The 16600-nt window shown below is 39.2% G+C and overlaps 1 protein-coding gene across 3 annotated transcripts in view; it reads right to left on the bottom strand.

Moving 5' to 3' along the window:
* Positions 1 to 16600, bottom strand: part of CCDC88A (coiled-coil domain containing 88A) — a gene marked incomplete at its 3' end in the record, with an annotated part of 56958 nt that overhangs the window by 15152 nt on the left and 25206 nt on the right. For 2 of the 3 annotated variants that reach the window (XM_080341928.1, XM_080341930.1), the window contains exons 8-19: positions 16258 to 16427; positions 13443 to 13524; positions 12852 to 13010; positions 11812 to 11958; positions 11439 to 11583; positions 10492 to 10676; positions 8984 to 9121; positions 5590 to 6660; positions 4885 to 5012; positions 1320 to 1461; positions 740 to 916; positions 84 to 245 (exon numbers count right to left, since the gene is read on the bottom strand). In XM_080341928.1, coding sequence (XP_080198054.1) covers positions 84 to 245; positions 740 to 916; positions 1320 to 1461; positions 4885 to 5012; positions 5590 to 6660; positions 8984 to 9121; positions 10492 to 10676; positions 11439 to 11583; positions 11812 to 11958; positions 12852 to 13010; positions 13443 to 13524; positions 16258 to 16427 — 2706 coding nt within the window. The remainder of the gene's footprint in view (positions 1 to 83; positions 246 to 739; positions 917 to 1319; positions 1462 to 4884; positions 5013 to 5589; positions 6661 to 8983; positions 9122 to 10491; positions 10677 to 11438; positions 11584 to 11811; positions 11959 to 12851; positions 13011 to 13442; positions 13525 to 16257; positions 16428 to 16600) is intronic. The other variant, XM_080341929.1, reaches the window with a different exon arrangement.

Here is a 16600-nt window from a genome sequence, read left to right as displayed (position 1 = left end):
ATTATTGCCATTAGCTTTAAAGCTTTCAATTGGAAAAACGTCCAATTGCTTTTATTTTCGAAAGCAAACCAGGTAAGTATTACCTGCAGCTTGGCATTCTGAGTTTGTAGAGTGGTGTTTTGTTCCTGTAGAGAAACCGTCTGTCTCTGGAGCGCGAGGATCTGAGCCTGCAGGTTGCTGTTCTGGCTCTCAAGCTGCTTTAACTGTGTCTTCAGCGCCTGCTTCTCGGCCTGCAGCGTAGCGTTCTTCAAACATTATTTTAAAACAAAGAGAATTTGAGTTCACAGCCGTTTACTGAACTTCGCGACCAACACACACAAAGCATCGGGACTTTGCAGAGATTTACAGGGTGGAATAAAATCACCTCATATAACAAAGTAACACACGGTGATATTATCCCTACAGGTTAGGACTGGAAAAAAACCGAGTACCTAATATTGTATCTATGGAGATATAGGGGAAAAATCTCCGTGATTCATGTATGTCAAGATTATATAAGAGGGATTTAAGAGATATTTGTGGATAAAAAATGGCAAATTCAGGTTTCCACATTTCCTTTTACATGCGGGTCAAGTGCTTTGCAGCATTCCCGGCTGCTCCATGAACTGCATTTCATTCACATTCCGCTTGGGACAGAAACCAGGTGATAAACAGCATACTGTCTTAATACTCTCCTTCATATTACTGGAACAGCTCACAACAAATAATTAAAATTGAAATAATATTGAAAACATCTTACATTCCTTTCCACTTCGATTAATCTATCCTTCACTTTCAATAATTCTCTCGTAGTTTCCTGATTTTCTTTCTCCCACTTATTGACAGACTGATTTTCTTCTCCACTTCTCGGAGGGGAATTCTGAACCATCCGTTCCTCTTCTTGTCTTTGCTTCAGAGCTTCATAATTCTTTTTCACCTGAAATTATTTAGGGCAACTTACGTTAGGTTTAGAATTTTCCACTTGCTACATCCTCGTTTATTAATTACCGCATTTCTTTTTGTTTTGCCAGCGCACTCAGGCTGTTCAAGGTAGATCAGAAAATGGAACTGAAAATTGCTACTTTTGCTATCCCAAATCAAATCAACTTCGGAGTATTTATCCACCAATGACCAATTAATAAACTCAAAACCTTTTCATGTGGTTTTCACACTGCGTCTTTATTACTGGAGCCTTAAAACCCAACCATGTCCTTGTCCTCCTTTACATTACGTGAACACTGCTCATCTTTTGCCGTCTTACACAGAAGGCCAAGTGTAGAAATAACACTAGCTGGTACAGCAGTAATTTAATCTTACAGAACAAAGGTTGTTCTCCTTACTGTTTTAAGTTCCTGACGGAGCTGCTGGTTTAAATTTGTTGATTCTTCTAAACGAGCCTCCAAAGCAGCAATTTTTTCCTCCTTTATTTCAAGAGACTTCTTAAGTGTGGATTCTAATTTTGACTCCAAGAGCTTGTACCTACTGATCAAAACACACACAAAAAGTCTGATTTGAGGTATTTAAATTCTAAGATGTCCTGAGAGGGCACCCTCATAGCTACATTTGAAAGTGCTTGTGTGCTGACTCTAATCAAAAGCATGACAACACCCCAGTATCAGTACCCATTTGTCTAAAACAAAGAGAAGACAGTAGTGGAAAATATCTTTGAATCCTTCTTTTAAGACGTATTAGCCACACAAACAGGCCTGTTAAGCACAGCAGGAGGGTGCTGCCTTCATCTGGATCGGCAGCGGCTGTGATGACAACGCTCTTCCTTTTGGCTCCACTCCAGCGAATCCAGCGGGGACCTGAACTAAATTAGAGTGTGAAGTATTTGGAGAGCAAGATTCTCATCATTTTCCATTTCCTGGCAGCTCACAAAGAGGAGGAGGAAGGAGGGGAGCGTAGCACTTTGCAGGTGCACACTCACTGGGTGTATGAATGTGCAAATTGCTCGCTCAGCCCAGCTGCCGATATTTTAAGACTGTTACCACTCCCGATGTGGAAAGCTTTTTGACCTTATTTTTCACCATATTTAACAAGATTGTAAGGCACCCTAAAAAACCCAAACCGCGTATTTGGAAGAGAAGCGGTCAGGTTTATAATACATCCGTTTAGTACAGTATCTCCTTCTTAGAAAATACTGAAACCCACACTCATTAATCACTTTTAAGCAGCGCTGAGAATCTGGAAAGCACCCACTTCTCCCCACAGCAGGGTCAGCTGAAATAAACCACTAATATCCCCCTCTTCCATCCTGACCGCGAAGAATCTATCAGCTTAGTGAACGGAAGAGATTGCAAGAGACTCCTGAATGAACAGCAGCATTAGATCCAGTCGGGAACTGGAGCAGAAGAGCAATGGTAAGGAATGAAGCAGAAAGCTGTCCACCTGCATCATAGAGGAGGATCAAAAGCCTAGATTTTAAGGTATGACAAGTAATTCGCAGGGATTTAAGAAACAGGAGGCAGCCTGTGACAAGTAGAACAGATAGCATTTCATCTTCAGCTGACGCATATCTTCAGCTACAAATAACAATTAGTTACCAAAAAGTTATACAGTTATGTAGAAAACAAAGAAGAAAAAAAGACTAATAGCAAAGACCAAATATCTGGTTTCCTTTTCAACACCTAATAATGGAAGATGGTATAAATTTTCTATCATCATCGAGATTTGAAGATTTCAGATTCAGGGTCAAAATCCACAAATCTATCTGTCTAAAGACAGCAGCCATTGGAAAGGCAAGAGAAAATGGGGAACACTTCGAAGTTACCCCATCAAGCGTGGTCAGTGTAGGTCCCACTGCAGACTCTGAAGTGCTGCCACAACCGTCAGCAAAAAACACAAGCAGGGACAGAAAAATTGTGCATTTTAAATTTCTCTTTCAAAACGAGAGAAGCAGATTGAAAATACACCGCCGTGTACTTCTGGCCATCACGAACCCAGGCTTGATGCCGCAACTGTGAACGCCTCACCTTTGTCATAATACAAGGAAAGCAATCCAGATACCTTTTGGATGAAGGGAAAAGTTGGGGACCTGGAAAGGCAGGATAGTGGCAGAGCAGAAGCTCAAAACAACCAACATTTCCACTTTCAAAACAAATATTACCTATTGACAGCCCTCCTGCTCTACACGAAGTTTGAGAAGATGTTTAAAACAGCAGCCTAGCCCAAATTCCTTCACATCTAGAACTTTCTGGTCACAAGCCTTAATATACAATATATACATAGCAAAACATGTGCCCCGACTCCTTGAGAAAGGACTAGCCAGTAGAAGCAAATGACAGGAATGTGCAGGGAAGGACAAGAAAATTACTTATTTGCATGATTCCCCCACATAGCTGACCTAGAAGCAAAGGAAGAAACAAAACGGGTCAGGATAGGTGCCATAAGTACATGAAAAAGTCATTTACAGATTCTAATGTAAAGGAAGATGGATAAAACTCCCCACTCCACAGACACAACTCCAAATTTTCTTCCAAAGGATGAGTTATAGATCCAATATAACATTATCCTATAAAATTCAGAGCAAACATTAGTATTACGCAGCCCAAAGTCAAATTCATATAACGTCACAAACCAACTAACCTGTGAGAAGTGAACCCACAAGAGCTGACCTTTGGAAGTATGAGCGCTTGGAAAAGACAAGAGCCATTGTCTGGAAGTAGAAGTAGACTCAGAAATCTTTTCAGGTAGTATAATTTGCAAAAGTACCTTTCCAGAACAATATTCTGTCCCTTTGCAGGAGCACTCACTCCAATCACTTGGAATCTAGAACATGATTTAGAAAAATCTTGCTCCATCTGAATTTCTTAGTCTAAACTGTTTATGCTTCAATTGAGCTCAAGGACTGGTTCTTCTTTCTATAGTGTATTCACCTGTGGACAAACCAATGTGTGCTACACACTCATGTTTAAATAGGAAGAAATCACAGCAGTCAAAGTTCTGAGGACTCTTCTTGACCGAAGTCCTCATCTGTGAGCTGGGAAAGGCAGATCATAGACCCCAGCAGAAAGCAAGAGGTGGCAACAGATTCGCCCTACAGGATCCTGGCACCAGCCCAGTAACACAGCACTGGCATCAAGAACGGGAAGCTGGAAAAAAAAGTTGTTTGGTTTTCTTTTGATATGGAAGTCACCAAATCAATCTACGTGTTCGCGACAAACAGTTGTAGCAGCAACTCATGACAACGAGTTTTTGTTTTGTTTGGGGTTGTGTTATTTAAAGAGCGCAAATGAATAGCATGGTGAAATACAGACTGGCCAGCGGCCCGCACCAGTCTGCTTTTCTCCTGTCACAAATCTTCCCCAAATCCCCGCGGGCTGAGACAGAACACAGCACAGAGCAGAGGAAACAGATGTCAGGAGCAGCTGCTTCCCAAGGGCAGGTGTGGCAGAGCGCGACAGCCAGAACCACGAGCTGGAGACACCCAACTATGGGATCCTGCCCCGGCACTGCCAGCGGGAACGCAGCTTCCTCTTGGGGGGAGAGTCGGAAGGAAAGAGACAGTCTAAGGTAACCATTATGTGACAGAAACATTTCTAGCAGTCACTCTGTCAAAAAGAACAACAAAAAAAACCCAACAGCACTCTGGGCCTATTATATTTTGCTGTTCCTGTTCTTGCTGCTAACTAGAACATTAAACGTTTTAATGATACATTACCTGCATCTACTGACATACTTCAAGAAATTTCTCAGTAACAACAAGTGGTAACTCACATTCACAGTGGAATACAAAAGCACATCAACTACTTTATTAATTTCAAAGAACAGCGAATTCCGTTTGGGGTCTATTAGTGTGCCTTAAAAATCTAAGAGTATGGACAAAAACTGTGTGTAAAACGGTTTTATGAACCAAATCCCCCTCATTTCCACCCTGTTCCCGGTAGGCCCTGATGTTCTCACCTGTCATCACTGCTCTGTTCATCGTGCAAGAGACGCTCCTTGTTTAAGCCGATTTTTTCAAGTTCGTGAGCAAGTTTTTCTAGATCATTGTTCATTTGTTGAGTCTTCAATTTTTCATTCACCAAGTCCTTGGCACGGAAAAAAAATACAGTCAGTATAATCATATCAATAAAATAACATAGTATTAATCCTAGAAGCACTGGGGCAAGAGTCTTTTATCCCTATGTGACCTGACTAACTCAGTGTTAACTCCCCTTTCCTTCCAAGTGTTGTCTCACCGATTTTAGACACTCCATTGTAACTTTATTGATTTGATTTGATTATAATATATATTTTGATTGCTCTCTCGTTGTTTACTCTGCCCTTTCTGTAGATCTTCTCGTTCAGATTTGGTCTTGAACATTACGGTACAGGGGAAATGTTTCAGAACAAATACTCATGTGAAGAACCTGAACAACATCAATTTAGCGTTGCTCCAGGACAGCCCGTAAGCAACCTTACATGTAATATGGTTGTTACTCTGTCTGATTACGATTATATAACTTTTGATTATCTAACACTTTCCCTACTGCAACCACTGAAGATGCTACTAGCATACAGACTAAAGCACAAAAAATACAAAATGTAAGCTTTCTGCAAAAATACAGCTGTAATTCCTCTACACAACAAACAGGCGCAATAGGAATGGTAACTCATTCTGCTTACCTCTCGTAAAGTCACCAGGGTTTTCTTATCAATGGTAGCTCTTTTCACGAGTTCTTTATTTTCTTTCTCTAGTTCTTTCAGGCGTACACATGACTCTTTATATACAACGATTTCTTTAAATAGAGATTTATTTTCCTTTTCCAGATTACTAATTTTTACGTTGTTTTCTTCTAAAGTACTATCTTTAATTTCTGCTTGTTGCCGAAGCCTTTTATTTTCTTTTTCTAGCTGTTTCTTATCTTTTTCCAGTTGAGAAGTCTCCTGTTCTAACAGCTTATTCTCCTTTTCCAATTGCTCCAGGCGCTTACTAGAGATTTTTAACTCTTCCAAGTTCTTTTGCAGAGTCTGATTTTCAGACTCCAAATCCTGTAATTCACTTTCTAGCTGCTGAATCTTCTTATTGCTGTTCTCGAGGGCTTTCTGCAGCCTTTGGTTTTCCGTGTCCAGGCCCTGGTAGCTGACTTCCAAGCGTTCCGTTTTCTTAAACGAGGCTTTCATGAGCTCGAGGCTTTTTTTCAGCTGCTCCTTTTCACTCTCCAGCTCCTTATTTTCTAATTGTAACTGTGCCACTTTAATGCTTGTACACTTCAAGGATTCGATTGTTCTCCTTAATTCCAAGTTTTCTTCATCGAGTTGGGAATTCTCCTTTTCTAAGGACTCTAATTGAAAAGTGAGATTTTTTAGGCTATCCAAAGTTTTTTTGAGTTTTCTGTTTTCCATTTCCAGGTCTGAGTTTTCTTGTTCTAAGGCCTCGATCTTCTCACAAGTAATTTTTAAGGTAGTAATTTTTTTCTGTAGTACTTCATTTTCCTTCTCCAGATGATGCAGCTCATTCTCGAGTTCTTCCGCTCTCTCCCCTTTCTCTTTATAGTGTTCCAGTTCTTTCCTGACTTGCTTTTTCTCAAACTCAACCTTATTTAACTTACTGCTGGTCTCTTTAATAGACTCGTGAAGGATTTTGTTTTCTTTTTCTATTTCTTTCATTCTCGCTTCAGCGCTGATTTGGGAGCGTTGTCTCAGAGAAGCGACCGTTTGATTCAAATGTTCATTTTCTTGTTCTAATAGCTTAATCTAATTTGGGGAGAAAATCGTAAACTTTGGTGAGCGACAAGCCAACAAGTAATTACTTCCATATATAAACTGAAAGCTACTATAAGATGATAAGATTACATCGTATTTTGTATTTATTTTGAGTTACTCTAGTGGTATTTATTAGCAGCATTACAAACAATGCGTATGTACACAGGTGGAAGTTTGACAACAAAGTAAGTCAAAGTGAATCTTCAAGTATCTTCCTCTTGGATATTAGTATATAACATAAAAAATAAAACTAATGAAACACAAAGCAAAGCTGTAGCTGTTTCTTAGCTTCATTTCATTTGTGTTTACCCAGATTTAGATTCTTAAAACTCTGCAGTTTCCGGAGATGTGTGTCCACGAAGAACAAAGTGCAGTCAAGTTCTGAACCCAACTCGAGATGGAAATAGGTGTGGGAGCCAGAAAAGCGCCTTTATTTCACTTGGAAGAACTAGAAGTGGTCTGTGGGATCTGAGGGCACCCTGATCTCGTCAGTAACATTTTGTGAAGAAACAAAGCTGCGTCAATTTTTGAGTTAAAAAGAACCCTCGGACATGCTGTTCCAAAACAGCTTCCAGGGAAAACACTTCATATTAGAACAGAATTATTTTCTCAGGTAACATATTCCCAGACCTACTTTAAGGACAAAGGCAGCATTTACATCTTCATTTTTAGTATTTCTTGACTCTTCCGCTTACTCTAAATCAGTTGAAATTATCTGGGTAGGTGACAGACAGCAAAATCGGAAAATTGCTTAGATCAATATTTAAGAATACACTAATAACACAGCATAAGGGATGTTTCAACAATCAGCTGTTTCTGAGAAAAGCCCAAGTGCTGGTTGCAATGGAAAACAGATTGAGAAAATTATAGACTGTTCTTTGATATTTAATTCTCAACACAACTATTAATTACAGGATCTATGTGTCTGTTCCCAGCAATGACAAACTGTTCTGAAATAATTAGTAATATACTAATTGACAGGTGTCTAAAACCACAATTTCGTAATGTTTCCTTACCTAACCTGGAACATCACTAAACATGCATCATTCCTTTCCAAGAATTCTGCTTCTAGAACCCAAATTTAACAAAAAATCACAATCAACACCTCCATAAATTTGACGAAATCAAATGAACCTTGTTCCGCCCCCTCCACTAAGTTTCAGCAGAGGATTAGTGAAAGACATGAAAGATGCTGCCAACACATCACAGCTCCTCAGCAGATTATTTTAAAGCAGAAATAGTCCCATTGAAATATGAGTCCTACTCTAACACGTTCAAAACAATGTATGGATCCCTGGTGGTTGAATGGGACTTATTACAGAAAGCTTTAGTCTTTTCTTCTCTCGAGTACACTCCTAATACAATATATAAATAATTGTTGTAATATCACACTCACTCTCTCTCTTTCTTTCTCAAGTCTGGAATTTAATTTACTGATTCAATTTGGCCCTTAAAAATTTCCAGGACTTTTGAAATACAAAATTCTGTATTCCAAAATACTGTACTTTTAAGTTAAACAAAAAAAAAAATGCCAATCTCAGCAAGAAGTATCTGTGGAATTTACAAAAGAGAACTACAGTTCTGCTTCTAGAGGAGCTGATGCCTAAAAGTGGCATTTCCAGAAGTTTCCATAACTCGTTTCCCATTGGCTGCTGTCCACAGCTCCTCTGGATCGCTCTGCAAAGCCCTTTAGTAGGTGTCAGCACCCTGAGATACAGGTATTAATATGTCAGTGCCATTGAGTGCCCTCCTAAATGCATCTTGAATCTTTTCCAAAGCCCCAGGTGCCAGTTTCCAGCACCCAAAAATAAATTCTGCTCTCCGCCTATGAGTCACAGCTAGAAAACATTTGAGTATAAGGCGATATTATGAAGCTGGATGCGATGGTTCCTACCCCAGATGCACAAGCGACACAGGAGGAAGAATGAGCAGCGGGACGGGCGGCTGTAATTGTCATTAATACCCCGACACGACCTCAGAGGCTGCCTGGAACCTGTTCTCGTCCATGCAGGGGTGTCTGGCGGCCCTCCAGAGCTCCTCGTTCACTCTTCTGGCTGAGCTACACCCTCTACGCAACCACAGCAAGCACACAGCCCGGGAAAGCCACAGGAGCATTACAAAACGCTACAGAGTTCTCAAACTCAGAGCAAAGCCTCAGCTAAAGATGAGTCACGTCTCTGAGCGGCTGCAGGTCTTGGAAAAACGATTTTCTGCAGATACGTCCTTTTGGCACATCTGCTACCCTCACAATCCCTTTGTGCCTGTACAAAAGCACAGCACAACGCAGCATTAAGACGTTAATTCTGCTACTTACTTGTCTCTCTGAGTTTTCCCGAAGTGCTTCAAGCGTCTTTTCAAGCTGTGCTTTTTCTTTCATCAAATCTTTACTCAAATTTTGACTGTTCTGAAGACTTTGTTTCTCTTGGCTCATTTCATTCTCCAGCTCTTCAAGCTAGGGAAAAAGAAACAGATTTTCCTAAATGTACTTAAAAATGACAATAGCATTCCTCTTAGCTGGGTTGAAGGTACACTTATAGAAATGAATAAAGAAGGTTAAAGGAAAGAATGACATGGAGTTTTCTATTCTTTATCTGAAACAATTAATCCCTTCTAGGAATAAATTCACTTCTGCCAGAATTTTCTCCCTGGCTTAGAAAATTGTATCCATAAAGTATTTTGCATTTAAAACAGTGGACGGATTTTATTAGGCTTTGGATATTTCCCCAAACATCTTTTTTCTTCTCTTAAAATTCCATTTTGTGAGATGTATAGTGCTCATCCAAGTCCCTTTTAACATACAAGGTTTGAAAGCTGTTGGACCCTACTTAACTATTTCAAGAGACGCTTATGATTACTACTTGGGAATTAAACACACAGGTTTGTTTTGTGGAATAGGTCCAGCTCACAATGTCGCCAAACAGCAAAACTGTTTAAAGGCGAAAATAACCACGTGTGCTCATTTCTAAGACCTGTCCCTTTCTCCGTACCCTCCCAGCCGCCCTTCTGGGACCACAGCGACACTCGAAGCAGGACACAGGTGCTGCAAAATAGACCACATTGGTAAGAAATGAGAAGCAGCGTGCAAGTGTGGAATACAGCAGGGATTTCTTCCCATCTATTTTTTTAATTATCTCTTACTCTTCTCTAAGAATAGTCTCTCTAACATCTGAAATATCTGCTGAAGTAAAAGCTATTTCAGATGCACACACACTTCAACTCCACTGTAATTAGTCCCTGTTTTTTTCCATTTTTTTTTTCTGTCTATAAATATCACTAATGACTGTATTTGATATACATAATTTGGAGAGTAGAATACTGTAGATCAGCACAGATAAATCTGACAAACTGCTCTCATTCACTGGCTCATCAATTCCTTGTTCCATCTGCTCTCTTTCTCAGTTATGAATGAGGACACACAACCAAGTTTTCTGCTTACACTTACCAGGCAGTCTTTGCCTATGTACACATACTTTCCCCTCCTTAATAATTACAAAAACTAAAATAATGTTCTCAGATATCACAAAACACTTTCATTATTCATTATATCTCTATATGTTAATATTTTTCCCTCACTTGTATAAGATCTTTCTGAATAAAATGGTCACATTGTTACATTTATAAAAAAGAATAACTAAAAAAAAAGAGAAAAAACAATTAGAGGTGGTTTTCTTTTTCACCATAAACTTACAAACACCGTAACACCTTAGATCCTAGTAATACTTCACCCAAATGAATAGCAATGCATAAGATTAACCTTTAGAAAGACAACAGCAAGCAACATCAGGCAGCTCACACACAATTCAACCATACACTGACTAGTACCTTTTTGCTAAGTCTTTGGTTTTCCTTTTCCATTTTCAGAATCCTTGAACTGCTGCCTTCTACAGAACCCACGGCACTTTGCAGTTCTTCCACCGTCTTCAGCAAACTTTGGTTTTCCATTTCCAGCTTCAACAATCTGCTCGATGTCAGTTCATTCACCTCATGACCAAGTGATTTCTGGGGCACTGCAAGAAAAAAGCTCCTTTTAAAAAATAAAAGGGGTTACTTATTACCTGGAGTTCTTGGACTTTGCGTTTGCAGACTGAGGGGATTCAGAAGCCTTTGCTGGTCCTCTGGTGCCTTGTTGATGAACAGAGCTCGTGAGGATTAATGGCTCATCCTGCTTACCCAACAGATAACATTGTAGATGCATAAAATAAAGTGTTCTGCTCATCCTACAGTTCCTAATCACAGCTGGGGTTTGTTTCCTGAGACTGAGGACATATTTCTAAGTTTCCACAAATCATTTGTATGGGATCCAGTGTAGGGCCAAGCGCGCTATTTTGGAAGAATCAACACTTTACGAGTTATCTCTGCAAACAATTACTCTGAGAAGCGTTAATGAATCTTAACTTTGAGAGCAGTAAAGCAAGAAGACTCATGATCTGTGCTATGGAGTATAGAAGTTTGAATGGCAACACAATGTAGCTCCAAGGTATTTACAGGTTTTGTATCTCCAAGCGAACAAGAATCACAGCAGCGGAGACTTTTAATGGAGGATGTGTCTCCAAGGATACGTGGGACTGAGTGGGGAAAACCAACAACAACAACCACCCGAAAAACCCCAAACACAACAAAAACCCCAAAAATAACCCCCAAACTGTCATTTCTCTGGAGGATGAAAGATCCTGCACTTTAGATGTTGCGAGCTGTAATTTCCTAATGCGCCTGACCGCTGAGCTTTCAATGTTTCTATTCCACTAGTTTGAGAGTATCATCCTGTTTACCTTCCGAAAGTTCCGTAGTCCTATTTATCTGTTCAAGTTCCCAGCCAAGGTGCAACGATTCATCCATACTTTGTTTCTGAGCCATTTCTAGAGTCATATTTTCCTCCATGAGTTCCTCAATCTTCTTTCTGTCCATATCACGCTCCTTAAAGATTAATTCACACACAACTTTTACAAACATATGTCTCAACATACAGAAAATATTTCAGTATCTAGTACGCCACAGAGAAACGCAAAGTTAGTTAGCAAGTGTTAGTAAATCTAGACATCCCTTCTTCTTCTCCCCCACCATTTTCATTGGAAGTTCTTTTATCAAAAATAGAAATGAAATTCAAGTCATTCCAGGTGTCTGTCACCCCCCATTTACACTTACCATCTCCATATCGTGCAATTTAGCTTTTAACTGCAGATTCTCTTTTTCTAACTCATGTAGTTTATCAGAACGGGCTCGGGTCCCCTCTAATTGATCTTCCAACATTGTCTTTGTTTCTAGCAACACTTGATTGTCTTCTTTTAACTCCTGCAAGAGTCAAGCAGGGAAAAAAGCTCACAACAAAAGGTATTTCCTTTTAATAGAAACTGATAACCAACCCATAAATACCCGTGATTTGAGCTGTGACCCGGCAAGATGTATTGCATAGGTCATGAACAGCTTGAATTTATGTAGCTAGAGGATTGTTTTTAATGGCATCTGATGAAAACAATGATGTGTAAAAAGGAATAACTGACAATTTTACTCATAAAGACAAAACTTTTGGAACTTCAGCATGCAGTCAGCTGCAAAATCTGAAAGAGATCAGTGAATGCAACATATAAATATTTATCCTTCACACTCCTCTCTACACAAATATTAGTAGTTATTACTATTATGAAGCAAAACCAACTAATTAACATCTGTCTCTATTCAAGCATGACTGAAAAATCAGATAGTTTACAAGCTTTGAAACATGTAAACAAATTTCAGGGTTTTTACTAAATGAAATTTCCACTCTTTTCAAAGCCTGTACACTAACATCTTCACCAATTTTTATCGTATGTTTTCAGCCCCCCTTATAACAGCAGCAGATATACACAGTTTATGAAGTCATTCATTCATTTTTAATTAATTTTTAATGAGATCCTTCTTGGGTTTCTCAATACATGGTATATATCCTAAAGAGAGGATCCCACTGATCCTGCTGGCTTAGAGCTCTGGTGAACACTGCTGACTTCAACTGAAACTGGATGCCGTTGGACACAGGGACTCTTGCCTAAAAACAGCAGTTTCTCACAGAAGACTGACTATCACGTATCCCAGAGCAAGAAGCTGGAACACTCTTTTCACATCTCAATGTTTAAGTCATCAAAATAACTTTGAAAAAGCCACAGCAAACAAAAAATGATGGGTTTCTGTATTTTTTTTCCTTTATATACCTCCACTCTAGCTTTGTAGAACTCAATATCATGCAGCCTCTCTTTATAGCGGCCGACTTCGCTTTCAAGCTTGTCGACTCGAATTGCCTTCTCCCGAAGAGCATCTAATTCATCTCTATACACTCTGGCAGAGCGGGCATCTGAGAGTAAATTCATATTCTAGAAAAGAAGGGAATACAGCAATTAAAGGCAAGAACAGCACACGCTGGAGGACAACACAGCTGCTTCATTATTTAAAAGCATTATTTTAGTGCAGAAGTCAATTCTGAGAAAGGTAAAAAATCTATTTCAGAGGGTCAATGCAGATGATGTATTTCCAAGAAAACTGCATTGACCTTTTGCAAGGAGAGGTATGCACACATTTTTAAATTTCACAACAGCATTCTATTTTACAGATAACATACTAAAATATCTCCAACAACTGTATACACTCATATCCTAATAGAATCAGAAGTTTTCCCGCATTATCAACATACAGACCCAAATTATAAAGACAACCAGATGAAATCTGAGTGAATTGTGTTTGAGGAATCATTGGTGGCAACCTTTTTTCCCCGCTCTCTGCAAGCACTGGCTCTCCAGACCCCATACCTCTTGCTGCAGCCTCTTCAGCTCAGCTTCCATCTGCTCAAGTTCTTGCTTACAGTCAAGCAACTGCTCAGTCTTTTCCTCGCTTCAAAGAGAGAACACAAAGCAGTTAAATATGACTGCAAAACTTGATAGTGACCATCACACTGGAGAACAAAACACTGACATTCAGGAGACATCCTTTATGTAATCCAGAATTTCATGGACATTGCAGTGTAAAACTTAGGTATGCCGTTATGCTTTAAATATCTTTAGGTTTTACACTATACCTAATATTTCTAATTCAGTCAGATTTTTCATATCTTTGTTGTTCACTAAGATTTCTTACGAGGGGCAGAAAACATGAGGGTGCATGTGAGAAGAGAGTTAAGAGAGATTTTGGTAAAAAAGCAAAAAGACAATGCACATAAATATATACCAAGAGACTCACATCTGCAAGTAAACTTAACATAATTTCAAAATACACATTCAAAAGGACCAAGTATTTTCCAGGAGAAGCAGCCAATGACCACCGATGAATGCTGGCACAGATCAGGTAAAGCCCATTTTAAAAGCACTTGGATACTTCTGTAATTTTTGTTACAGGGAAGAATGAAGGTTTACTCATTAAAAGATATCACTTAATATCTTCAGTTTGATGAAACGTATCATGGAGCTTAGTTTTATGGAAACAATGTAGTGTCTACTTTAGTATATTCAGAATTTTGTAATAAAAACTACAATTTTTACAGTGTCATTCTTAACTTCCCACTAACACTTTTCTCAACACTCAAAAATGAGTTTGTTAAACAATGAGTAAGTGCAAGGGAAATATTTAATTCACTCAGAGACACAAAATAACTCATGTTCAAAATACAACTGCACATTATCAGCTGTTAAAAAATCCTGCCATATCCAAAATTGTATCACTTTAAAAAATATATTGCATATTCAAACACGTTGCTATATTATTTAATACCTTGGAATACAAGCACGAAACAAAACAGAGGCAGAAAAGGAGGAGGTAAGAGAAACTAATTGACTGAAATGTATAATACAAACTAAAAGTAATCATACTAACAAAATATATTCATTTTGAACAAAACTAGAACACTGGTTGGTTTGTTTGTTTTAAATGAGCCAATTTCACAACAAATGGCCTTTTTTGCAGCCATGCATTGTTTCAGAAAGGTCACGGACAGCCGACAAGCAGCCAGGGATCCACCTGTGTGTAACGTCAGGGTCCACAGCAGACAGCAAAGCGTTCAGACACTACAAATGGATCCTGCATTAGATATCGCTGTAAAATTCACATTCCTGGATTATGGTTCTACATAGAAACACAAAGGACTTAATAGAGCAAACCAGGTGTGCTACTTCCAATCCTGGAGTTTCTGTATTACAAGTGTCAAATAGTTGTTCTGCATTCAAGTGGAAAATAATCTTTGCAGACCTTTTGTATGAAATTATCTCAGCATATTAAACCCGATATGAATGTTCATTGCCAAAATCAGGTTATAAATAAATTTTAAGCTGAATATTTTCAACGCTAGAATGGATCTAATTTTAAACTTACCAAATACACGCAGCATTTACTACCAAATGCTACAGACAAAAGCTAATTTATTGAAGTCTAATATTTTAAACATACTGCTACACATAAAGGAAAATTCTTTATGAATTGAATTCAAATAGAGTGCAAAATGTGAACTGTTCCGAGCCATCACTGTTGCCCTAATTGCATGCTTCAGCTACAGACTGGAGAGGATTGTGCTAAATTATACAGAACATCCCAGTGTTCACTGTTTAGGCTATCTATTAACTGTCAATCAAGCTAATAACAGCAATTTTTTCACTAATTTTCTTGGTGCAGCTGTTTATAGAATATCCTGGGCGGGCTCCTTTCAGCAGACACATAATAATACAGACACCAGAAAAAAAGAGCCGTAGCTTTTTGTCCTCTACTGTTCACGAAGCCCAAGACGCCGTGGGGGAAGGGGATCCTCCGACTAAATCAACCAGACGCTTAATCCAGCCAGAGATGATCTGATCCACAGACCTTGCTATGAGCGGACCAGCCAGGGCAGCGGGACTCACAATTCGCAGCTCAACTTTTAATCTCATTTTACCTGTCTCCTCTCTGCACGAGATACGCTGGATTAAAATATATTTATGCCGCTTCTAAACTATAGGCAGGTTACTGTATGTATTGAATCTCTCCAGATGCACCATTTGTATTTGAAGCTCAAACTGCACACGCTTTGCTCTGCTGAAACATTAAACATTGCTATAGGGAGAAAAAGACTCTCCCCGTTGGCCTATTACTGGTTTTCTCTTTAAGTAACTCTTCATTACTGCTTAGATTTGTTCCTCGACTATGAAGACAAAGTACCTACTGGTACTTACTAAATCAGTTTCCTTCATAAAATAGAAGGGATAAAAAAGGTTTTCATTAGATATGAAAAACAAAGTAAAAATTATATTCGCTGTGATTTTTCACAGCATTTGGATGAGGTTAAGTGAAAATATTTTGTAAACCATGAAGGAACCATAAATGACTATCTCTTCCTGTATTTCCAATGAGAAACAGGTAACGTCATCGTGGTGTTGCTGAGGAATCACTACAGCACTATCTCCTTTTACAAAGGGCTTTTTGCTGCTAATCTTTGAATGGTGAGGACATGGCTTTCAGTTCCAGCCCCCACCTGCCTGCTCCATGTAGCACCCCAAACTACCTCAACTATAACGCTGATCTCTCAGAAGCGTATATGAATATGGATAGACTAAAACTCTAGTCAGATATGAATTAATGAGCAGCTCTGCAGCCCAGGGTACTCACAGCTCCTGGCGGAGCCGCCGGATCTTGGCCTTGGCGTCCGCCAGCTCCACCGAGAGGTGTTGCCGGCTCTCCGTGCGCTTCATACCCGGAGAGCCGCACGGAGATTGCGCTGCCGACGCGTGAGGTAGGAAACGGAGACAGTCCCGCTCTTCCGAGAGCTCTATGATAGTCTAAGAAATTGAAAAACATATATATAAATATATATAGAGAGAAAAAAGTACATAATTCCATCCAGAGAAACAAATATCATTTACTGCCTTAATAAATCAAAGACTGAAATGAAGCACAAATAACAGGAAAGTTTTGCCATATAATAAGTTAGAAGCCCTACATACACCTCTAT

The sequence above is a fragment of the Nesoenas mayeri genome (genome assembly GCF_963082525.1).
Source record: "Nesoenas mayeri genome assembly, chromosome: 3".
NCBI classification, from domain to species: domain Eukaryota; kingdom Metazoa; phylum Chordata; class Aves; order Columbiformes; family Columbidae; genus Nesoenas; species Nesoenas mayeri.
Note: the sequence above shows the minus strand (reverse complement) of the source record. Positions and strands in the feature narration are given on the sequence as shown.